This window comes from Gymnogyps californianus, chromosome 3 (genome assembly GCF_018139145.2).
Source record: "Gymnogyps californianus isolate 813 chromosome 3, ASM1813914v2, whole genome shotgun sequence".
NCBI classification, from domain to species: domain Eukaryota; kingdom Metazoa; phylum Chordata; class Aves; order Accipitriformes; family Cathartidae; genus Gymnogyps; species Gymnogyps californianus.
The window spans coordinates 29,220,544-29,245,191 of NC_059473.1; the positions used below are offsets into that span (position 1 = coordinate 29,220,544).

At 38.2% G+C, this 24,648-nt stretch overlaps 1 protein-coding gene across 1 annotated transcript in view; it reads right to left on the reverse strand.

The window, feature by feature from the left end:
* LRPPRC (leucine rich pentatricopeptide repeat containing) overlaps positions 1–22,400 on the reverse strand; it is a 93,298-nt gene extending 70,898 nt beyond the window's left edge. The window contains exons 1-11 of the mRNA XM_050894409.1: positions 22,341–22,400; positions 10,380–10,582; positions 7,324–7,446; positions 6,487–6,608; positions 6,338–6,396; positions 5,513–5,599; positions 4,854–4,980; positions 3,639–3,783; positions 2,734–2,876; positions 2,343–2,448; positions 2,154–2,261 (exon numbers count right to left, since the gene is read on the reverse strand). Of these exons, the coding sequence (XP_050750366.1) occupies positions 2,154–2,261; positions 2,343–2,448; positions 2,734–2,876; positions 3,639–3,783; positions 4,854–4,980; positions 5,513–5,599; positions 6,338–6,396; positions 6,487–6,608; positions 7,324–7,446; positions 10,380–10,575 (1,216 nt within the window). The 5' untranslated portion in view covers positions 10,576–10,582; positions 22,341–22,400. The remainder of the gene's footprint in view (positions 1–2,153; positions 2,262–2,342; positions 2,449–2,733; positions 2,877–3,638; positions 3,784–4,853; positions 4,981–5,512; positions 5,600–6,337; positions 6,397–6,486; positions 6,609–7,323; positions 7,447–10,379; positions 10,583–22,340) is intronic.
* Between the last annotated feature and the right edge of the window lie 2,248 nt (positions 22,401–24,648).

Here is a 24,648-nt window from a genome sequence, read left to right on the forward strand (position 1 = left end):
ACATTAGGCTGGGCATTACTACTTTGTAGAGAAAGGAATTATTACCTCATTTCTGGTATGAGATGTGATACAGTGTCTATCTATACTTTTGTTCACACAGATCTATTATTTTTTGCTGCTAGAAAGCACCATTCTGTTCATTTACTATCTGCTGTCATCTTTAGGTTCTCACTGCAGCATTATTTTTTGCTCTATTATTTCTATGAAACAATTTCAGGGTAGGTGGGGGTTTTTCCCCCTATTTACTTTCTTTCAAGCATATTGCTTGTATTTTTAGATAGTGGATCTCATTTATTCATTTTTTTTATTATTAAATTTCAAAAAATGAATGTGTGCTCACACATGGGAAAGAACAAGACAACTTGTTTCACTGCAGCAAGAATAATTCCACTGAGTCTTCACTGCAGAAGAAATTGCTTAGATATCTTCTTATGTATTTTAAGAATTGCAAAATGACTGACTTTTGTAGGTATGCACACAGTAGTAATGTTCCCACTTGACAATTCAAACTCAGAGACTAAGTACCAGTTTACAAAAATGTGTTTGCAAATCCACAGTATTATCATACAGCCATACAGAAGTTTACGTATCCAATGCCTTTGCAGATAGAAGAAGAAAGGCTCTCTAGAAAATGGCAAAGAAAGCCAGAATTGAGGGTTCCTTCATCAGTTTTCTTCTCAATTTGCTTACATGACTCCAGCAGGAACTACTAGCCAAAGCAGTCGATTTCTACAGTACTAGTCCAAATTAAGGCAACCTCTGATCTTGCCAGAGACCAAAAGAGATATGAATACTTAAGTTTCTCTTGACAGTCAGATATTGTTTCAGTTTGGGGAGCTAAGTCTAAATCTAAAAATACTTCCAACGTCTCTTATACTTGTGCTAGTGAGGTGAAATTTTCCATGGAATAACAGAAAGCGTGTTTTTTCAGTAGGCAGCATCCACATAGAGAAGTATGACACTGATTTCAATTTACTTATTTTTGGCAACATTGTACTTCAAGTCACAAAGGACCCAACTAAAACAACATTGCCAGACTTTTAAAATATCATAGAACTTTCAAGCATTTGAAAACCTGGGAGAAGATAAACTTGGGAAGTAGTCTAGCAGGAACAGAGACTAAGGAGTTAATAAAACCTGAATATTGTTTTCACAAAGGCTTTTTGAAAAAGACTCGAGACATTTTTATAGCCAGAAACAATTAGGGAATACTTGTTTCAGCATTTCTTCCAAACTGGAATGTGACTGTATATTTAAGATAAAATTGCGATATGAAGAGTCTGCTAAAAGCACTTTTTTTTTGTTTGTGCATTTTGTTTGTCACCCAGTGTCACACTAACAACTCTGCATCTCATTCTAAAGCACATTATACTGTGAGATAAGATGAAAAAGACAGTTTTTTGTTTCCCCAAGGGGGAAGTACTTCTGTTAAAAGCATCTTTTTACAATACTATGCTTTCTGAATTACCAATAACGCAAACCAAGGAATTAGATACTGTACTCTAAAATTTAATATTTGTTCAATTCTTATTCATATCCTGTAGACATCCCCATGTGTAACAGGGGAAAGTATGCTAAATGCTTAAGCCTACTTAAGAATCCCAAAGATTGAGCATTTCTGTCCTTCAATCAGTATGCTGTCAGGTCAGGCTCACACATTCAGCAATGTAAGTTCTCCTGCAGTTTTTATTATTGTAAGAAAACTCATGTTTGGCATATCAGGTAGATAATAAGAAGTTGGCTTGAAAAAAGAATTGGGTTTGCAGTCCAAGAGAGCTATTACAACATAACCTTACTTTTCAATTCTTCTCTCAGATTTCAGTTTCTTCAAGAGTAAACTCTGTAAAAGGTAATAAGCAGCAAAAAGAACCAGTGGAAGGCAGAAAGAATGTGAAAAGTTAAAAAGATATTTAAACACTCTCTCACATCTTTCTATGCAAAGGTAGACTTTAAATTTGTAGAACTGTACCATGATTAAGTAAGAAAGGAGGCTTTAAAAAAAGTCTTTCTGAAGGAAAAATTGTTTGCAACAAAGACATGCAGCAAGGTCTTTGTTTACTTTCAAGTCTGCTGAATCTCATAGCAATGTTTTAATAAAGCTTTGTGCACTAGGTTTGCAATGAAGCTAGAGGAGCATTTATCAGATAACTAACCTTTAAGGTTCTTCTCTTTCTGGAACCCAACTAGCAGCGGCCAGGAATAGTGAGGTCTGAGTGGCAAGCCCTCCTCTTTCATCATCTTCATCACATCAATGGCCAAGGCTGAAAACATCCACAAGATAATTAAACAGTGACCAAGTACTTTAAATAAGCATATGTAAAATAACTAAATAAGCAGAGTACCTGATTTGTTGGCCTCCAAAGCGCAACGCAAAATAAATGGTAACGGTGCCGAGTGCATTTTTGCTTCTTTTAACTCACTACAAAATTGCTTCAGCTTGTTCACAGGCTGCAAAGAATTTCAAAAATTAATTTAATATATCTTTCAATTTCTCAAGTTGTTAAGAATGTCAGATTCTTCTAACGTTTAGGAAATGAATATTACACATGCCATACATGATTCCTTTGTGAATTTCAATTTACTATGCAAACTGATATGAAATATTAAAATCCTTCTTTTATTCTTTAAGAACCATGCAAAAAATCTACCATTTTCCATCTTCACAGTTGCATTAAACTAAATAAATATACTGTTATTAGTATATTAAGAAAAAAGTATTACTATTCTGCATACCATATCTCTATTTACACAATGTTGCAAGAAGAAGCTACCCTGGTCCATATTATCACGTGATAAATGATTAAGAGACTTCAAAATACGGAAACTTATATCTTCGAAGCCATGAGTTACCAGAGTCAAACACAGGTTCATTGTATCTAGCAATTGAAAAACAGAGAACAACAAAATTTAAAAAGTGCATGTAACTTTTCGCATTGAACTACTACAATTAGTGAAAGCTAGGAAAGTGAATGTTTTACAAGTATCATTAGCATACTTTTAACCATGATTAACCAATCAAACTTGAGACTACCTTATTCACAATTATTTATATTTATCAATGAAATTCACTTTTCCCATTAAAAGACTATGCCAAAAATTACAGAACCATCACCACTGCAGCATGACAGAAGGACACTAAATAAGAGAAACACATTTATAGACACATCAACAAAGAAAAAATGGATGAAGTATAATTAACAGTTATCAATCAGATTATGCATACTGGGATCCAAAAGTGACTTTAACTGTACATAAAGAAAACTATATTCAGTATTTAGTTTCCCTTTTTATGATATTCACAAAGAGCTATCACAACAAGAATTACAACAGTGTTGTTTGAAGAAAGGACTCCACACTTACTGCTTTCCTATAAAAATCTTAATGAATTTTAGAAGTCAAAAAAATTGGTAATTAATTTTTGTATGTAAATGATTAAAATTGGTTTATATTTAAATTTTATAAAATGTGATCTAAAGCAGCAACAAATGAATCCACAAGCTAATGGCAAAAATATTATTTTCCCTATGTATCCAAGAGAAAAAGTACAAAATTACCTATTTTTGGTAACATTGGGGGGGGGGGGGCTTTCCTTCTCCACCCTGAGTAACAAAACATTACTGTAGTAACCAAGGACATACCTGGAATTAATTCCCTTTCAAATCTTATGCGTTCTTTAATCTCTTCGATGTACTGAGGATATCCAGCCTTGGCAAGGCTAAAAATCACCTGCATCAAAATCCTATCCATAAGGTACCCTTCAGTCTTCTCAACCTCTTCTAGAGTCTGTAAACCAGAATAAATTTAACTTCAATAAACTCCAAAGTGACTCAAAACAGGGTACATTAAAATTAAAAAAAAAAAAAAAAAAAAAACAAAAACAAAACAACAAAAAACCAAACCAACACAAAAAGCTGGGTTTTTTTCCTTTTCGACAACCATGGGTTTAGATACATGCAATATGGTAGAAAGAATACCCAAGATCTATAGAGAGGGCCTTAAACACCTTTAGACTGTAAAAAGGGACAGATAAAAGGAATATAACAGATAATTTCTCTCTAATACCTAATAATATATGAAAACACCAGAGGTATTGCCATTGTGAGATGACTTTCAAAAGAAATTACTTAGAAAAGGGGAGAATGATTAATCAAACTTTTTGTTAGTGTTTGGAAGAAGGCTGGTCGATGAAGATTTGTTTAATTTGTAAGTCACAGAACAATATTGTTTTTCACTTCCTCTTCCTTGATTTGGTCCTCTCCATCTGATACTACTTATTAACTCAAACCAGTTTTCTTTTCTCATTCCTTTCCAAATACTTCGATTTAAAAAAAAAGAGAGAATACTTGAAAAAAATCAGCTACACAAAGCGCTGTAAGGCAGCATTATCTTATTCGCACTTTATGAATACCTAAGTTGTTGGTATGAACTCTCAAAAAAATTCAGTTTTACTGGAAAGATTCTGTGGCTTCAATGGGAGCCAAAGAATGGCTCAATGGGAGCAGGATAATCAAGGTTTACTTTTTATTTATTTTTTATAAATAAATATATAAAAATCTCACGTGCACTATTTGTCTCTTTAAAAAAACCCTGAATTATTAAATCACTCACTGGCAAACATATCTTCTCAGAGTGAAAGGCAACTATCAAAAGACAAGTATTTTTCATGAAGTATGAGACTGCTTTCAGTTAACCAGCTATTCAGATAAAAAAAAAAAAAGTGTTTAATTGCTGCGGACTAGGAGGAAACAAGTTATAAAATTCAGTATTATTCCTCCTGCATGGATAAAAAGCATTCTAAAGTTAAATTGAATAAAAGATCAAACACGCTGTATTTAAACTCAAACTTGCAATACCTTTTTGATGCTATCAGCATCACCCTTTTCAGCATACACATTCAGCAGGGATAAATAGGTGTCTGGACCTGGTTCAACACCGGCCATCCTCATCACTGAAAGAATATTTTCTGCACTCTTCATATCTCTAAAAGAATTCAAAAGAAAGACTCTCAGTAGATTTAATCATAATAATGTTTATTGTGACTTCCACATTTCCTCATTAAAATAATTAGAATTGGAAACAAAGACCGCAACAAGCATAAACTTATTTTAACTAAGCAAATCCTGAAAGGCGAAAGTGCAAATCTTTTAATTATTCTATTACTTAAAATACTCTTATTCTATTACTTAAAATACTCTTATTCTATTACTTAAAATACTCTTTCAACTTTAACAGTTGAAAAAGTTCAAAACTAAGTGCAGCAAATTTCTTTTTCAAACAATACAAAAGTACAGTAATTTATCTTGAAATTCAAGATTTTCAGACACAAGAAAAATCTACTTCCTTTGTTAAATAGCCCTGTTTTGATTCGAAAATGTATAAAAAGACAGTCTTCTATACATTATTATTCAAAACCATCACACTATTCTGCAGCATGTAATTTTTCTGCACCGTACCACTTTATATTGTAGTAAAACTAAAAAGAAAAGAAAAGAAAAAAGGTATTAAACATTACCCTGATCTTGCATGACCTTTCACAAGACTACTGAATACTGCCTCAGTGATTGGGAGATCTTTGTTCTTCATAAATCCAAGAATCTTACTGCAAAATACAAGACAATGAATTATTAAATATTTTTTCCCTTTGAAAAGATAAACTACTGAGCTATTGCTGCTCTGCTGGACTAGTACTGTATCACCAAACAAAACCAAATCCTGATGTCACCGAGTAATTACGTTTGGGGATGCTGCATAATATGCTCATAACTTGGTAATTTTCATTTTTTCAGATGAATTGTATTTGTCACTTTGAAATACGCAGACACAAGGGTGGGGCTGCATTTTTTTTTTTTATCTTCCTTTTACTTATTTCTCATGCCCAATCACACTGTTGCAACTTAACCTTGCTAAAACTAAAATGTTAGACAGATATCCAGCAAGCCCTGCGTAACAATGACAAAAACGAGAATTACTACTATTTGCTTCTTAGCCCATTTTGTTCTCAAATGCTTTCCCCGTAGCCATTTTCTTACATAGGCAGTAAGAACCTCACACTTTTTCACGCTGCCTCTAAAAATGAAAAAACAAGTTATTTTCTCAGCAACTTGAATACAATTTGATTTGAACACACTGGTCTATCACTTATTTTTATTGTGCTTGTGTAGGTTCCAGCTGTCTCTAAGAAACTGCTCTTCAGTGCTTGGTTAAAATACACTTAAACTCCCTCTTCGCTTTGCTCAATTTATAAGAATTACACTGAAATGAGTTTTAACATTAATGGCAGGGAATATGAGAAACAGATTTTGTGGAAACCCCCTTAAACATAAATGCAAAAGAATACCTTGCTCCTTCAATGTCACCCTCATTGCAATAAGCAGCAATCAACCTTTGGTATGTGACCTACAGAAAACAAAAAGGGGAAGTTAATGATTTCCATCCAATAAATGGATACTACTATTAAGAATGAAGATATCATAAAAGGGTACCTACTCGATTGGGCTGCACATTAGCTTCCTCCATTCTGGCCAAGAATTCCATTGGAGAGAATTTGTGCTCATTCTGAAGGTAGACTTTAAGTAAAGCATTATAATGGCTTGTATCATACACAGCACCTAAGAAAATATTTCAATCACAGTCAGGGAACGTAGCTTCTCTAAATTCAACATGATTTTATAGCTTTCTCAGGTAGTTAATTTCATATCATTTTTATTGTGTATGAACTGTATATATAATCAGACTGCTTCCTTTTATCCACCTTTGAAACATCAGACATCTATTTAACAGCACACATGTTTATAAAAGGCTAAAACATAACAAGAGCACAGTAACATCAATGCTCGTGTGCATGCTATTCCACAGTCTCTACAGCTGTACTTATTTTGCAGATTCAGCAATATTACTATCAAGAAGCAGTTCACCTATGCAACACCTATAGATAAATGACTAACTTAAAATAAAAAAATCATCTGATAAAATAGCTGGCAGCACTAGAAATACTCAGCCCACCAGCTATCAAGGTAACATCTAACAGAAAAGTAAAATACATTCTTACAATAATCAAAAGCAAGCAAAAGTCCAGTTTAAGCATCTTACCAAAAAAAAAATCTTTAGATTTATTATTAGCACCCCTAGATGTCAGTATAACTCCCAGAATAGGAAATAGGTCTCTCACCTGAATAATAAAACCTGCTGTTTATTCAGTAATGAGTATTTGCTGTTATAACCTGACATTTAAACGCTATTAAAATACATTCAGTCTTCTATTACAAAGAAAGTAACTAAAGCACATAGCTGTTCTTGCAAGAGGGACTAACAAAACCAACCTACCCAGTTCTTTCATCTTGTCCCACATCATATGGGCTAGTTCTGTTCTTTCAGGTAACGATACCTCTGGTAAAAGAGCACCACAACTTCGCAACAAAAGCAAGGCCTGGTTACTCCCTGGACACCCTGCAAGTGGAACACAACCACAAATTTCTTCATCAATAATTATGCATTTAATATTAGAAAAAAGATTCGCGACTGACCCACTGAAATATTTAAGCATTTTGTATAGAATAGAATCTTCTCCAAGACTGAAGCTTTTTACTGAACAGGATACCCAAATGATTAAACAATGACACTATTAGGCGCTATCATTAAAAAGATTCACGATAAAACATGCCATTTAGTACAATAATGAGCTCAGCTGAGCAGAACTTTTAAAGAGTACAACACAAAATACTAAACTGGAATGATCCAGTACTTTAAATTTCCCAATCCAAGATCCATAGATCATTTCATCCTAACAGGGACATAATTTTCCGGTAAGTTTCTGAAATGGCAAAATACTTCATACCAATTCCATACTATTCCAAAACTGGTATTCAGAGACATTCACATTTAAATTTCCATTTCCACTTCTGCCCATGCTCAACATAAAATGAGATAATTTACATGTAGGGAATAGTGAAGGAAACTGTAAGAATGTCTACCTTCTCTGACTTCTGCACTAACCCCAGAATGTCAAAAAAGTAACTCATCTGTCTTTCTTGGACTTCACTACTACTCCTGAGGCAAAGTAAGGCAGAGCTGCAGAATCTATCACAGATTATCCAATAAGCTGGAGACATAAAATTGTTTTCAATCACATCTTTATATGCAAACCCAACAATTTCTAATAAAAAGGAAAGTTTCATTAGAAAGCAGCATACTGTAAAGAAAAAAGGCAAAAAAATGTTGTCTATTCCTTTCTTATCACAGAGAAAGGTGTACTTCAGAAGTAATGTCATTTAACAAAGAGCAAGATAAATGTTCACATACAACATAAATGATGAAAAAAATCTGTAAGGTTTTCTATCTCAGAGACACACATGCAGACTTGAAATATTAAGACTTTCAAAATGACTTGAAGTCCAAAGCATTAGTGATGCTTTGAAAGTTACTTTCAAATCATCATGCCAACACTCCAAAGTTGTGTACAGCCCAGCATAGAGGCAGGAGCTGTTGCCAGTAAAGATTATCTCCAGCTGCTGCTGATCACTGTAAGTGTGATTGTTAATTATACAGAGCTGTAGAAACAGCTATACAGCTATAAAATAACAGCAAAATAAAGTAAAAAGACCTCAACAGCAGAAACCTATATACCATCTAGAATTAGATCTTTAGGTACCGAAAAGGACCAGCAAATCTAGGATACCACAAAGCTATTGTAAACTATGTTTCAAGAGTGCAATCTAAAGCGGAAAAGTTACTTATACAGAGTAAACTCATCTGGGAAGAAACACAGGCACTAGTGGGGAAAAAATAAGCAATAATGAGAAAAGAGGAGAAAAGTTAAAACACTGAGAGGGGGCAGGTACAAATTGCAAATGGGGATTTGAACTTCTGAAGACATAATGGAGTGGTGAGAGAAGTCATACTTGACTAACTTTTAAATCTCTGCATACAATTAGTTCATGCAATAAAAACACCAACACATCTCCAGTTTCACAATGCCAGTGTTATACTAGCGACTTGAGTACTTGAAAGGCAAAAGAAACAGGAAAAGGTTTGGCAGTATGAGTATGGAAAGATGCAGGACAAGAGATCTACAGCAAGCACCTTCTTTGGGCATTTTTCATGTTGTAATTAGAAATGGAAGAACAATACAAACACAGGCAAATCTCTTTAAGAAATCAACAGTAACTAACCTACCACACTTTTGCTAAATTAGTTTTCAACGTTAATAAAAAAAGGACTGAATCTTTCATATGGAAATATGTCATTTATTTTAAGAGCATCCTAGTTAAATCTCTTGTGAAGTTCTACGCTTTTTAAAAAAATATATTTATATAGCCAAAGGAAACCACTACAAGCAATCTTTTTGTTAATATGCCTTCCTAAAAACTATGTAACTAATCAAAGATCACAAAGAACTGTGATTTGCAGATAAGCTTAGAGACATAAAATCCTTGCCAACTCACACTCACAAATTATAAGTTTATACCTAAAAAACACAAAGCAGTCAGAATCAGAAAGGATATCACAAGCAAAAAGAAAAAACTAAGAAGTTCAACAGAAAGAGAGCATGAATTGAAGACTCAGCTTTTAAACAGTGAACCGCAAAACTTTTAAAAGCGCAATCCCAGGTACACAAGCCATTAACAGTCCAGAGCAATACAGAGCAAAGTTTAAAACTAAAACAAAACAATACATGCTGTCATTGATAAATACTGGCAGTAGTACTTAGTGAGTATATTGAGCAAATATCTCCATTGACTGATCCTAACTGGTACCAAACCTCATCAATTGTGGTACCTGGTTTGCTATTTTTAGCCAAAGGGGTATTGAATCTGTCAGAGTGAACAATGCCTCAGCTGTTTATTTTTGTTTTATTCCAAAAAATAAAGCTTTCTTGTCCCGAATAACCATAGCTATGTGGGAATGCGGAAACTTGGGGATGACCTCCACATTTCCCTGTATAGTTCCATTTTAAAACAAATAACCTCTTAAGGACAGCATGGTTTATTACAGACATTTTAAAAATACACTGTGTAACACAGACAGATATGATCCCTGTTCAGAGTGCACAATACAGTTATATGAGAAAGGTGTAACATTACCAGATTAAAAATCCACACTAAGCAAGGCACTATAAGACTTCTTAAAAGTACACTAAATTTTTACAAGACTTATAAATTCCCAAAGACAAAAAACCCTGGAAAAGTAAACGTATACATTCAAAGCAAAATAACATCTCTAAAGCATTTAAAGTCTGTTCATCAACATATGCACCAGATTAAACAACACTCAAAGACAAAATATAAGTCAGAACTCTTTCAATTAATTTCCTTGGTTTGATGAATCTTTATATTGCAGCTTTAAATTTAGCTTTTATTTCATTTTAATTGGAAGCAACTTACCTGTTTTGCATATTTCATGGAAGATTTTTAGTAGAAGGGCTTTAGGGATGCGGCCAGTTTTTCTGACAGAGTTATCCAGTTTATTTAACGCCCAGTCAAACTGCCAGCTCCGTCTGGTTTGAATTTCTGAAACTGGTTCTTCTTTAACACTTCCCTCCTGTTGAGGTGCAACTGTAAGGAACCTTATTTGGTACATAATGTTTCTGCTTAAAAACAAACAAACAAAAAAATAGAGATTACACTTCTGTGAGTCATTTTCCAACTACACTAGTCACACAATGTCAAAAAGATAATGCACTTCTTGCTGATGAACAGTTTCTCAAAAACATTCCATATTGATATAAACAAACAAATACAGGTGATTCATTTCAGTGTCTTTCTACTTAAGAAGATATAGTCATGTATATTTTCTCAGTGACAACTGTTTCTCTGAAATTTTCAGTTGGATTCACCTCATAAGTTAAATGGTTCAAATACTATTCCCACAAAAATAAAAATTTTTGAAGTCATCCAAGTGCTATAAAAGTCTGTTGTCCCATTACAGCTTCTCACAAAAGCTCTCACAAGCTTTTGAAAAATCACTCCAAGAACAGTCACAGACATCTCTTCCAGAACACAGCAAATCAAGGCAGCAAATCATACCTTTCTTTTCAATTAAAATACACAAGAACTAACGCAGAGGCCAGTGTTTTAGACAACAGTGGCTTAAAAAACAATGGGATCATTCCCCATTCTGCAGAATTTACATTAACAAGCACGAAGCCGCCATCCCACGATGTAAACCAAACATCAACACTGGATTTCTTTAAATATTTATTTTCTCAAAATAAAGTATGACAACAACAAGAAACATAATGAGAAAGCATTCTTATTTCTAGCAAACCACTAAAAGATTGCCTTTTTTTTAAAAAAAAGAACAAGTTGATGTAGATAAGAATAAGAAAACAGTGTTTGTGCCATAGTGGAATTGTGAACAGCCTGTGCAGGTAAAATTCTCATTACACACAAGCATTTTTGGAAGTCTGTTCTCAATTGTCCTTACAACTGCATAAAATAAACCAGACTATCCTTCTCCAGAATCCTATACAAAGGAAGTAATACATGCTGGATGGCAAAAAGAAGATTCAGCAACCTCTGAAACTGCCCTCTCTCATCTCTGGCTCTCTAGACAGCTCTTCAGCTACATTTCTGTAAGGTCTCTAGACTAGCTTAAAAAAAACCCTAGTTGTACTCCCTGCTGTTACAGATGCTCCAGGAGTCCTATGCAGTAATGGCTGCACATTTTGTTGAAATGGCAGCGTAAAAGTGAAGAGTGCTGGCATTCCCTACAAAATGATTTCCCACACCTGGAGCTTTTTCACAGGTGTATCTGCTGGTTGGTTTCTCACCAACCGGTGCTAGTGTAAGGCCCTAGGAGAGGAAGTCCAGTGGAGGAGAAGCAGCTTGCTGGCAATTCAGTGTTTCAGCAGCATTGGCAGCAAGCTGCTAAATGGCAAGAAAATCATCAGTGGCATGCATATCAGTGTGGTGGAAAAAACAGGCTGGTGGTTTACCATCTGGTTGTCTCTTGTGAGTAGGAAGTAGCCCGAAGACCACCGTTTTCCTTGCTGTTTGAAATCCTGATTTGGTAACTGAGCATGCTGTAAGTTCTAGGAGTAAAATTCTTTAAATAAAACCAGCCTGAAGCAGAATCTCTTTTCTAATGGAGCCATGAAAACAGTTTAGTAGATGATTTTTGAAGGCATTGAAAAAAAAAAATCCTTCAGTAATGAGGAACATCACTACCATTTGGCATTGTCTTTTCAACCAGGCAAATTTTACACTGCCCAATCTCCTCGAGTTTCCTCCTGAAGAATTCTCCAGAGGCCAGCAAATTATCTGCATTTTATTTGATTAGGGAAAGGACAAGGAAGAAAGAATTGGAGAAGGCAAAAAAGACTGCCAAAAAAGGAGAGATCCCGTCCTTCAGTCTCAGTTCTACCTCCTTCTAGATGCAAGTTCCCACTGATTCCTTTGGGCTAGCTCTCATTTTATTTAGATCCCTCTGTGAGCTTAACTCACTAACCTGGCACAATACCATTTCAGCCACTTCTACAAAAAAACAATTACTGTTCCATCAGGTTAGAGTGGAAACAGCTCGTGATGTCCAAAAAACACCAGAATGAACCAGAAAAAAGAAATGGAGTAGGAATAGGTGGCCAGAATCAGAGGAACCAGGAAGAAAAAGAAGAAACTGAAACACCACTTGGTGGTAAGCAGCTTATCAGATTAATGCTATCAAACTTTTTTTTGTTACTAGTAATGCCATCTCTCACGAGAAGTATTTCCAAGGGTGTCATTTTCCCTGATTCTTTCCTTCCTTCCTATTCCTCTTCTTCTACCTCATCTTATAACCAGAGACAGGATACTTTCCCTAAAACAGAAATCATTAGACTAATTAGAGTAAAATCCAGTAGTACAAGGTAAGAATAACAGTAAGATACTAAAACTTAAGTCCTCTTGGGTGTAACAACCAAATGAGATGTCTACAACTTAGATAAACTCTTTAATAACACAAACAGCAATACTCAACTATGAGCTAGCCACTGGATAACTATAAGAATGAAACTGTAATGATTGCAAGTTCTTTATCTATTTTTTCTTAAAGATATAGATAAAAAAAGAAAATGGTATCATCCGCTCTTATATACCCATTAAAAAAGCTACTTGAAAGCTTTTCAGAATACCTCAAGTCAGGTTGGAAAAAATGCTTTGGAAGCAAGCAGCAACTCAGGACTTACTGTCCTTTTAAAACAGAAATTTACACTTTGATTTCCATTAACAATCAAAGCACAAGTGGATGAAACTCCTGTGCTTCAGATTAAAATTGAAATGTCTTTTTCTATAAAAATCTGCTATTGTTTTATAGTACTTCGCAAATTATTGAATTATACCTTATGCCACATAGCTCACTTGTAACCATAAACTAATTGGTATCTACAATTCTTAAGTCCTGCACTGTTTTAAGAAAGCCATCTTTACAAGATTCTCCACATGTCAAAAGCCACAAACATTTTAAAGCACTTGAATAGCTCCATCAGATTAAGTATGAAGATAAAAACAGTATGTGCATGCTCAAAATAAGCTGGTTAACAGCATAAGAAGACTCTAAAGTTTCATTTGTCACTAAACTCTCCCTGCTTAGCATTTAGCATGATGCTGTTTATAATGTAGGTTTAGAATATTATACTATATCAATTGCTACGATTGCACACCGTAAAATATCATACTCTTACATGAAGTGTTATTTTTATACGCTAACTTAACCTTCTGAAAGATCAGCAGAATTGGGCATTTCTATTTACACACACACTCCTCCCAGATATTATCAAATACAGTACTGGTGTTTCTGTTAATTTATACTGATTAAAGACATTTTAAGGAATGGCAACATGGGAGTCTGAGTTTCAGTTTTAGACAGACAGAGGAAAACAGTATGAGCGTATAAAACAACTTGAGGAACTCTTAAACTTCCACTGGCATCCACCTAAATTACGATTATCAATCTGAAATATAATGACTAGTGTAAGACTCGGGTGTACCTCATCTGTAGGCTTTCAGCATTCGAATAAATTACACTTTTAGCATGATTTAAGGAACTGTACAATGCTAAACCAATCCCACAGTAAGAATTTGTTAAAAATAAGTGGCTTCAAAAGCCGGATGAAGCTGCAGGCATCTACTGTCTTGAATTTGGTTCTTAGCACTACAAATCAACTAAGAACACAAAACTTAGGAGAAAATGGAAAAAAAAAAAAATGCTAAGAGCTCACTATTCTAAAAGATTGAGCAGACCAGAAAGACAGCTTCCATAAAAAATGCAAACTTCAGGATCAGGTTTTATTTCAGGCAATCACGTGAAGGACAGAAGAATGCAGTAGACGACATACTTACGGAAAATTGATATAATGGCACTACCTCCCCATGAAACAGAAAAAGAAGCTAAAACAATGAAGCAGTTATCCATGCATCAGGAATCTTGAACAACCTTGTGCAATTCTTCTTTAATTTTTAGAAGTTGAGAAAGAACACACAATTAAGGGGAATAAAAAAAAAAAGCAAGGATAAAAATCAAGGCCATGTTAACCATTTCAGTCAGGAAGTCACATAAAAAGGCAGCAAGAAAGGCTTATAAGAAAGATGATTTTAGAAAATACACATATCTCTTAAAATGGAAAAAAATTACAGATCATACACTGTTTAGCTTTCAAAAAACGTTAATCATAACCATACTATGTAAATTTTAACCATTTTACCATGACTAAACTTTAACAAGGAGATGGGGGTGTAGGTTAGAAGAGGGAAGAATGAGCTAAGTAATTTCTGGAAACATTAAGACGTGTTATATTTAAGACACATTAATGGACCTTACTCAATCTCCAGTTCTTTGAATTACCTTCAAAACTTTATGAAAGTTTTGGGAAAAACAGAAGCATAATCAATAAAAAATATGGATTGATGTACAAGCTTTTGGCACCATATTACCTTACAATCTCATAAGCAAAACAAGGAGAAACAATGTACTTTTAGTTACAAAAATATAGGTGCAGTAGTTGTTTTAAAAAAAAATATACATGTAAAATTAAAGCGTGCTGATCAGGGTTTGTTGCAAAATTGGGAATATATTTTGTGGGATTCTAAATTAAGCTATCTCCTAACCCAACAGGTACGACCCATGTCCATTCAATAATTCCATTAACAATTTAGATGACAGAAGAGTTAATAAACTTATAAAATTTGTAGATGACACCATAACGGTGGCAAACTCTTAGAAGGAGAGCCTCAGAATTCAGAGTCATCTTGATTACTTTGTGTAATGGTCTGAAATCAACAAAAAGGAAATTCAGTACAGACCAAAGAAAGTTGTACGTTTTGGACAAAAAACCAAATGCAGAAACGTAAGATGGTGTACAATTGGCCAGACAACAGTACAACCAAAAAAATACTGAAAATGAGCCACCGCTAAACCTGAACCATCATGCAGCAAAAAAGAAAACTTCAGTTCTTCAACTTCTAACAAAAGCAACAGAGATAAAATAGAGAGAATTATTCTGCTTGTCATGGTGTGTTTACTCACAAAAAAACAGGTTTAAAAGACTCATCCATCCCATCCCACTCTCCAAACAGAGAAGCAACTGTACCCAATCCATCAGGCATCACACTGGTAATTATTAATTGTAATTAAATATTAGAACAGAATACTTCGACAGTCAAATTTTCTCATTTGGAAGCTTATAAAATAAGATTAGGAGGGGGGGAAAAAAAAATCTATCACGCGTGACCTTGGCATTGCTGATCCTGTCTCAGTGCTAGATGTTAGATTATATAATCTTATGACGTAACCATATTTTTTCACTTATTTTAACTAACTTTGTTCAGAATTAAATGCTATGCTACACTGCAAAATGCATGATACTGCTCCAAGGACTGCAATGGGTGCCAAGTATTTACTTTCATCAATTACCATTAAATGGTATTTTAAGAATTTCTCCACATGAAACATTATACTTGCAAGCACATGAAGCTGCACAATAACCTTCAGATCTGTTTGGATTAGCAACCTGATTCTTCCCCAACATGTGCAACTTCTATTTACTATGCTTCAGAACTGTGTTTCTTCGTACCTACCCAGAGAAGCTCAAAAGGATATGTTAAGCCCTATAAAGTGATCTCTCTCCTATTCCCACAATCACAAGATTAGAAGTAGCTTTCACATAACTGTACCTTTACACCATGTTCAGCTTTGTCTCTACAATTATGAGGATTCAAAATGTAGACCTTGCCTACACAGGAGAAATTAACCAATTACATGTTTGTAATCCCAACATAGAACCACCTGCCATTTAGTCATAACTTTTCATCTCCAATTTAGCTTACAACATCTGGAAAGCAGATGAGGCGAAACTCATAAAAAACTCATACTGAGACGAAGTGTGCATGAGGAAAATTATACTAAGTTAACTAGTAAAATATTTCTATGTTTGCAAGAGTTTATGAGAATCCCAGTACCATACTTACACGTTTTCCATATTTCTAGAGCAGACTAAAGGCAGTGCCTTTGATTTCCTAAAGGAACACATCTTGCACACCAGCCTGAGTAAAAAGTGTCCCATCTTTCCCAAAACTCAAAAAGTAGGTGGTTCCAGTGATCTCCCTGGCAGCAGCAGAAAGTTTACTTTCTGCAAAGCTTGACCAATTCCAAACATTCAAAAAAGGATTACAGAGCTAACGTATGGATATTTGCCTCCCTTTATCAGAGCCACACTAAGGTAGTTGCTATGCTTTTTCTAAGAAAAGTACTGAATATTTTGTTAAGTTCTTTCTAAACTAAACAGGTGAAAAGTGTAGGAAACAGTTTCCAAAATACAAGCTATGCTCGAATTAGAATAACAGTAAACTTAAGAGTTAAAATTCATTACTGTACATAAAAGCACTACAGACTTAACATTAGTTAAATTTACTAAATATAAGATTAAATATACCACCTGAGATCCCAGCATGATTCACAGGACTGCTAAACAGTATTTCCCCCAACTTAGCTATGGTCACGTACAAAAAAAAGGCCACAATGGTCAGGCCACTGTACCCTTGTTTCAATGAGATACAGTAGGATCCTACAAAAAGAGAGAAAATTTTACGTTTTTTCATGTAGACTGAGAATATCTATTTAGATGTTCTTGGAGAATACCTAAAAATTTTGCCTAAGTGATCTGCAAGAAGCAAAGCAGAAAAACCTTGCTTTATACTATTTCTTAGAAATTCTCTAGACATTTTATGTCCGTCGTTAAAACACATACAACTACAAGAATAGCGCAGCTTGTGAAACTTTACTATGACAGAACGTTGCTTCAGTATTACCAAAAGCAAGTCTACTGACTGCCTCGTCTGCATTTAAAGCCCATTAATTCTATCATTTTACTAATATAAAGCAATTAAGCACTTAATTCTACATTTTTGTCCACTGGTGAGGGATTGCTGAGTACAACAGTGAATAGCCAAAAGCAACTTGTTTGCAGCTAACTTAAAAAATAAAAGTACCATGCATTAAACCATGAATCATTTGGGTTTTTAACTTATGGCTTACCCAAAGCTCAAATCAAACCCCTCAGATGTGAAACAGGATTCTTAAAAGGGCATTCGCATTCCCATCTCATCATGATGCTTCAATCTTGTACAAACACACCACAACATACCAAAAGTCAACAGTCTTCACAAAGACAACTTGAAAAGCATTGCACATGGTACCCTCTCATCCACTTCCTCAGCAATCACTCCTCTGAACACAACACAGATCTTGCAAAAAGCAGGTTTCGCTACAGCACAGTTTGCTGTTTGGGGAGATGCTCTTTTCCCTGCAGTCACGAAAACTGGTATTTAAACTCACTGGAGAGAATCTCAAACCAAAGAAGTGACAGCAAGGCCAAAGATGCCTCGCGAGACTTGCATATAGAGATTTCACTCGATTTTCCTGCTCATCTGTACTTTTATGATCTATGCCTTAAAAGCCTAACTGTTCTCCTTTTCTCCAAGGACAGATAGGGTGTTGACATTAGGATCCTAGCACTCATACATCTAAAAGTGCAGTTCAGCAATACAGCTGAATTGATCTAATATCACACAGCCATCACGCAGGGTTCCCTCTTCTCCTTTTGCCCATGGTCCCACCCTTCTAGAGTTCATCAGACCCTTACCTGATCCAATAAAACCTGTCCGTCTGTCAGAAAACCTTTTCCTTGCAGTCTAGCAAATGAAATCAGCCCAGTAATAGGTCAAAGGAGCACCCACATTTAGAGCAGGACAAGCTGGCCAGCAATGGGAAGGTGGTCAGTGTGGGAAAAATGGAGCCGATATCCTTCCTCCCAACACTAGCTTTCCCACAGCAGCAAGCTGTGACATCAAACCATAACATAATCACCTAGAGTATGTAGAATAAAGTCCCAAAAAGATATTCTGATGTTAATTCAAAATCTACTCTGAACGCTCATCAATTGAGAGGTTTGTTACAGCATTCTTGACAGTCAGCTACTAGCAGCATATTTAAGCATCTCTTCCCTTAGTGAAGCTTCTATGAACAAAGTTCCACTAAATAACTTGTACCACATAAATCAGCACAGTGCTACAACGTGCTGTTGTAGATCTGAAGTTTGTTGTATTGGTCTGTCATAGCTTATTTATCTTGTTATAATTGCATAGCATGAAAGTGATGACATATAGCTCACTGTATTTCACACTTCATACTAGAGGCAGACAAGTGAAATAGTAAATTTGCCTTAGATTTGATTTGCTATGAAATGCTTCTCAACCACACAATGCAATCGGATATCCATCTACTGTCCTAACCCATTTTCAGAAGAAGTTTAAATTAAACCGACACAAAATCAAATGGGAAACACTCCCACAGTACATTCCATTGGCTCAACCATGGTGCAGCAACACGCAGCAGAGTGACAGGAACTGCTGGTCATTGCAGGGAGACCACCTTAACCTACCCAGCGTATCCGCTCTGTCCAACTGTGGTCAAAGTCATCACTCCACCATAGATGCAGATGCACTTCAAAGTACTGACACATAGTTTGAAGCCTTATTTGCATGAAGAGCTGCTTCTCTGTCCAGTGCATATCATACTGGCTCTGAGCAGAAAAGCAACACATTCTGAGAGTCTCTAAAATTACACAGGCATAACAAATAGCCCAACCATCATTTGTGTACTCTACAGTTCAGCAGTGGTGGTTAAGACTTTCCTGGAAAAATTGGAGCAAGACAATGCTTTGATAAAATCTCTGCTTGAACGTAAACGGTTGCTGTTTCAGATCTCTAAAGAAATGAACAGATTTGCAACTTTTCTGCAACCGTTACTGTAATGAAAGTCTCAAATCTGCCTCTGAACTGACTTTATTCTAAAGCAACTGTATCAAGCACATATAAACATATAGTTATTTACCCAGTTCTGCAAAATGCTGGATTATTCCTTGTTACTTATTCACTCTTAAAACTGTGGGGTTTTCGCCCCACTATTACAATTACAACTTCATCAATAGTCTCTGGAATTTACTGCAGTGGACTGCATTTCACTCTCGAAGTACCATCTCAAGACCTGAACAGCGAGTACTGCAAGTCTAAATGATGTCCATATGTCAATTCTAGTTCTTCAAAAGAGGTCACTTTCCAGAAGTTAAAGCTTATGCAGAAAACAACAACAATGAATAGTAACTTAAGGTAAAAAATGAAATGAGATTATATGCTTATATGTGCAATTTCAGTTCATAAATGTTACCTCTGCTTTACACTTTGGTCCTAAAGCATCACTTGTGCACCAGGATGCCTAAACCCATATAGTAAAGTGACAGTAAGACTAAGATTTTAGGTGAAAAATTATCTTAGGAATGAAATTACTGGACAGAAAGAATGTACATATTTAGGTGTGCTGCTCAGTCTTACTCCAATATAATTCACAGTTTAGACTGAAACCTAAAAGCTATGAAATAAATACCACTGCTGTTTCCCGTGAATGTGTTCTCTACCAAGCACCTTTCTCACAGTTAACTAAACCTAGCCTGAGAATTAAAGAGTTTTTAGCATGATCACTAAACTATTCTATATATGACCCCATTTATACTTGAAAATATAGAAGAGTATAATTTGGTGCAAGAAAAAACTATCATTTGGGGGGGGCGTGGGGGGAGGGACGGGGACGGACCCAACCAAAAATCCAAAACCCAGCTGTTGGAGCCAAATTATCATCGCATAAAGCACTTTTCAAGTTCTGTCCAGAAACACAGTTCAAGAAAAAAAAAGCACTGTTAGTCCTTCATCAAGTCATACGTGAAGTTCTGTGAACATTACGTCTTGCAATAAACTACTTTAGGAAATTAAGCTTCCAGTTGAGGAAAACAAAAATCAGCTGAATTACCACAAAGTAGAAAAGTTTATTCATGATTTGCCACTAACTGTGTGGTTCTGTTGCCAACCATACAGCAGATGTCTTCCCAGTTCCTGGTCTTTCCTGCACAGGTCTACTCCATCCTTCACATCAGCTTTAGCATTTAATGATCCGTTACACTTCAACCACTAAAACCAGCAGAAAACTATACACTTTTTTAGATAAGATTTCTGTCAGGCTCACAGTAGGTTTGATAAGCACTAATGCTGGTGTAGGTAGCAATAATCTCCTTGTTTTGATGGTGAGACTTCCCTCTAGGAGTCCTCTATTGCTGACCCTCATCTGTTCCCATCCTTTCTCCTGAACCCGCTCTGGAACCCACCAAGTCCTCTGCTGAACGTATTTATCTACCTAGAATGGCAGAAGACTGTTCCGGTTTTCTACCAGCCATTAAGTCACATTGACTTAAGAGGGACCACCAGAGCTATAACGAGACACAAGCCCCTTCTCACCTACCCACACTGGATCCTCACTAGGTTTTGCAAACACTGGAAAAAATACAGCAAACATTCATATCCTTGGAGGAAACAGATCTAAATATCTATTTAGCTAAGCATTTATATTTACAAAGTATTTATAATTAATTGTTTAATTTTATACAAATTGTTAGTTAACAACTGTAATTATAATCACAGCAAGTCATTTAACATAAATGAAAGCTAAGCATCTCAGCCCATTCCCAACTCCCTGTTTTAAGGCTTAGAAACTGGACATAGTGGAAACCAAAAATCTAACCCCATCAAGGCTCAGAAATCATAAACAAACCTTTCTCTCATTCACACGCAGTTTGAGAACTTGTTGACAATGAAGTAACCCCTAAAGTTACAAAAGTTTGCACAAATCTTTATGTAGTTGTAACAGCATACTTACTACATGGAATACAAAAAATAAACACCAAACTCTTTGACACAGCGATCATCTGCACAAGGTGCTTCCTTCTTAGGACAAGTAATCAAGAAATCATTATGGAAGCAACTAGCTTGCCTATATAACAGAATGCTAACATCACCCTCGTGATATATTAAAAAACCGGTGCAGGTAAAAAAACCTGAAATATCATGTTTCCTACAAACATAGATCCTGACATGTTTGTTCGTGTATTCAGGGCTGAGCCTTTTGCACTTCTACATCCAAGAGGTATGTGCTTAAAGACAAAAAAACATCCCAAATGTGGAGCTGCAGTGCACCACCACTGGAGAGAAAGCTCAGCTCTCCCAAAACTAACGTTTTTTTAAAAGAAAAAAAAAAAAAGTACTTGTGTTAAGGAAAGGTTGTGTTTCCATACTTCCCGCAGGGCACCAACCATGTATTAGTGTGGTCAAAACAGCGACAGGGATGCACACAGGTGGGGTGAGTTTTCCACCCTACCTGTGTGATGGAAGAGAGTGAACCACAGCAAAGGAATTAAGATATTCCTCCTGATAACAGACCCAGCCGAGTCTGACGGGCACGGGGAAGAAGCCCAGACTCCAACTGTGGGGTTACCCCCAGACAATCACCGCTTATCTCCGCCTGGTCTCTCCCCCCTCCCCGACTCCCCCCTCTGCACAGTTTGTCCCGCTATAGCAGTATCCTCCGCAGCACGGTGCCCTTTGCTCTTCACAGAGGAGAGCACTCCGCTTTCGTTCGAGCCCCACGCTGCGAAGTGGCGCTGCGGAAGGAGCGGTCCGCCCTCGCCGACCCAGCCGGATGGAAGCGGGGCTCTCCCGCGGCCTTTGACCCTGAGCTAACCCTGCCGCGCACACGCGGCGAGAGGCCGCCGGGCCGGGCCGGGCCGCAGGGCTCCCGCCGGCAGGGGCCAACGGCCGCGGGGCAACGGCCGCGGGCGCGCGAGGCGGCCCAGCCGGCAGTGCCCTTGGGCACGAGGACCGCTGCCTCAGCCGGCCGCGCCCCGCCACCCCACCCCCCCGCCGCCGCCGCCGCCTCAGCGGCCTGCCGGCCCGCCGGCGAGCGCCGGGCAGCCCCGGGGCGCAAGGTCTCACCTGGAGGGGGCCGGCGGGCGGGCGGCGGCGGCCGCGGGCGGGCGGAGGAGGGGCAGGAGGCGCGGGCAGAGAGCCCGCAGGCGCCCGGCGGAGCTCAGCAGGGCAGCCATGACCGCCGGACGCGGAGAAGCACGTGAATTGGGCGCCGCGCTACTGCGCACGCGCACCAGGGGGCGAGGGGGCGGTAGGCGCCGGCGCTCCGCCTCCGCCGACCCACGTGGCGGGAGGAAGCATTTGCTATAGGGGGGGCGGCCGCCGGCCCTGCTCTCGGAATGGGCCCGCTCAGGCACCGCCGTGCTTCCAGTTCCCACCCCGTGCCACTGATGGGACATTCCACGCAAGGTCGGCGGCGCAGGCCCAACCCCGGGTTGGGTCGATCGGCGGCCAACCCGGAGTTGCTCCAGCGGAAGGCGGTCGGGAGCTGTTAGCTGTTGAGGGGGGAAATGCGTGGGCTCGGCGCGCCTCGCCGCGCTCCTGGAGGCGGGAGGGAGCAGGGGGAAGCACCGGCTTTCCCAGCAGGCTCTCCCGGGAGTTGGGCGCCGCTTACGCGCGCCCGCCGTGCAATTCCCGCGATAGGTGTCGGTTGGCCCGGGAGGGTCTCGCGGGTGGGTAAGCACCCGCCCGTCCTTGGCCGCGGGAGGAAGTCACGTGGGCGACGGGGCGCGAGCGGCGCTGTCCTCTGCGGCCGCCGTTGCAGGCCGTCGGTGGGCGCGGGCCGCGGGGCCCCGCTGCGCCGCTCGTTTCCCTGCGCTGAGGGGCGAGGGGAGCGGCGGGGCGGCCCGTGCCTCTGCGGGCGCCCGGGGCTGTGGAGGCCGGCGGTGGCTGTCCGCAGGGAGAGAGGCGGTTCCCGCCGGCTCCCGCTCGCTCGGGGTTTGAGGCGGGACGGAGCTGCCGCGCGCTGTCTGTGGGTTATTTCAGACACCGCTGAAAACGCGGTAGGTGGCCTGCAAATGCGGAAAAAAAAAAAAAAAAGAAAAAAAAATCCCTCAGCCTGTTCCTGTCGATAATAAGAAAAACTCCGGCTCAAGCGTGCCACTGGTTGGTCTGTACGTGTTGCTCCAAGAAAGCGACACTTGCGTGGTTGGGCTGGGAAAGCCACTGGTGGCGGTCAGCCTTTACAGGGCTACAGGGGCCTCTGAAGTCTTGTCATCCCCTGCTTCCTTCTGGGGACAAAATGGGAGTGAGGGGCAGAGGGAAGAACCGTAATTAAAAAACTTTTTAACAGTAAATCTCTGCCTGGGCTTGGTTATATTTACTAAGATACCATCTGCATTCATGTTTCATTTTAGCACGCAAGTTAAGCTGGCTCCTATGACATAAAACATTAACTTAGATAGGTACTTATAAGTTAAGAGCATGTTTTCATACAAAAAACATGTAATTATTTTTGCCATAGATTGCAAATAATTACTTCAGGGGGCAGATTGATTTTTATCAAATCGACTACAATCGGCCATTTCCAATTACACGTTACTTGGAAAGACTAGTAAAGTCTCGTCATCAAAATGCGAAGGGCCCAGTATTTGAAAGTGATTAACACCCATTATTCCTATTTATAAGAAAGTCTTGGATGTTCAATACTTCTCATCATCAAGCTGTAAGGCATGAGTTACAGCTAGTAAGACAATATTTGTAATGCTACTGCTTATCACGGCTTCTGCTGTATCACAGTGTTACGATATTTCATGGAATACAGAGTTCGGTCTTAATGAGGAAGACCAAGAGGAATTTTTTAACCCAAGTACAAACCTAGTAGCATACATGCTAATTATTAGGCTGTGCTTACCAGACTTGATTATGGAGTAGAGCCCCTGGGAGCTCACTCTAATGACACAATACAAAAATGTCTACAATGCTTACAATAAGGACGAGTAAGAGAAAACAATGAGATGACGTTGGTCAGCATAATAAATAGTAGGTTCTTGTGGCTGAGACTTCACTGCTACTGAATCGGTAAAGAACAGTTTAAGAAGTGTTTAGGAGGAGAACAGTGGGACAGATGCTGACCAGGAATTCCTCCAAAGGACCAAGAAAATGCAAAGGTGTTTGTTTGACAGTCCAGTCAGTGGATAACGGGACCTGAAACGATGGGCTGCTCAGAGAGGAGCTGTCTTTTCACTGCCGAGTGAGAGGTCATAGATGTGATTCTGCTTTAGAGGTAAAGACAGCTATTTGCTTGATGTGAAAAGGAAGGGAGGTCCTGAGGAATTAATTCCGAATGTGAGATAGCTGAAGCAGTAGACTTGGGAAATTAATTTGCTGAAGTTCTCTGCATGGATGAGGAGGTCATTTATCAAGATCTGAAAAA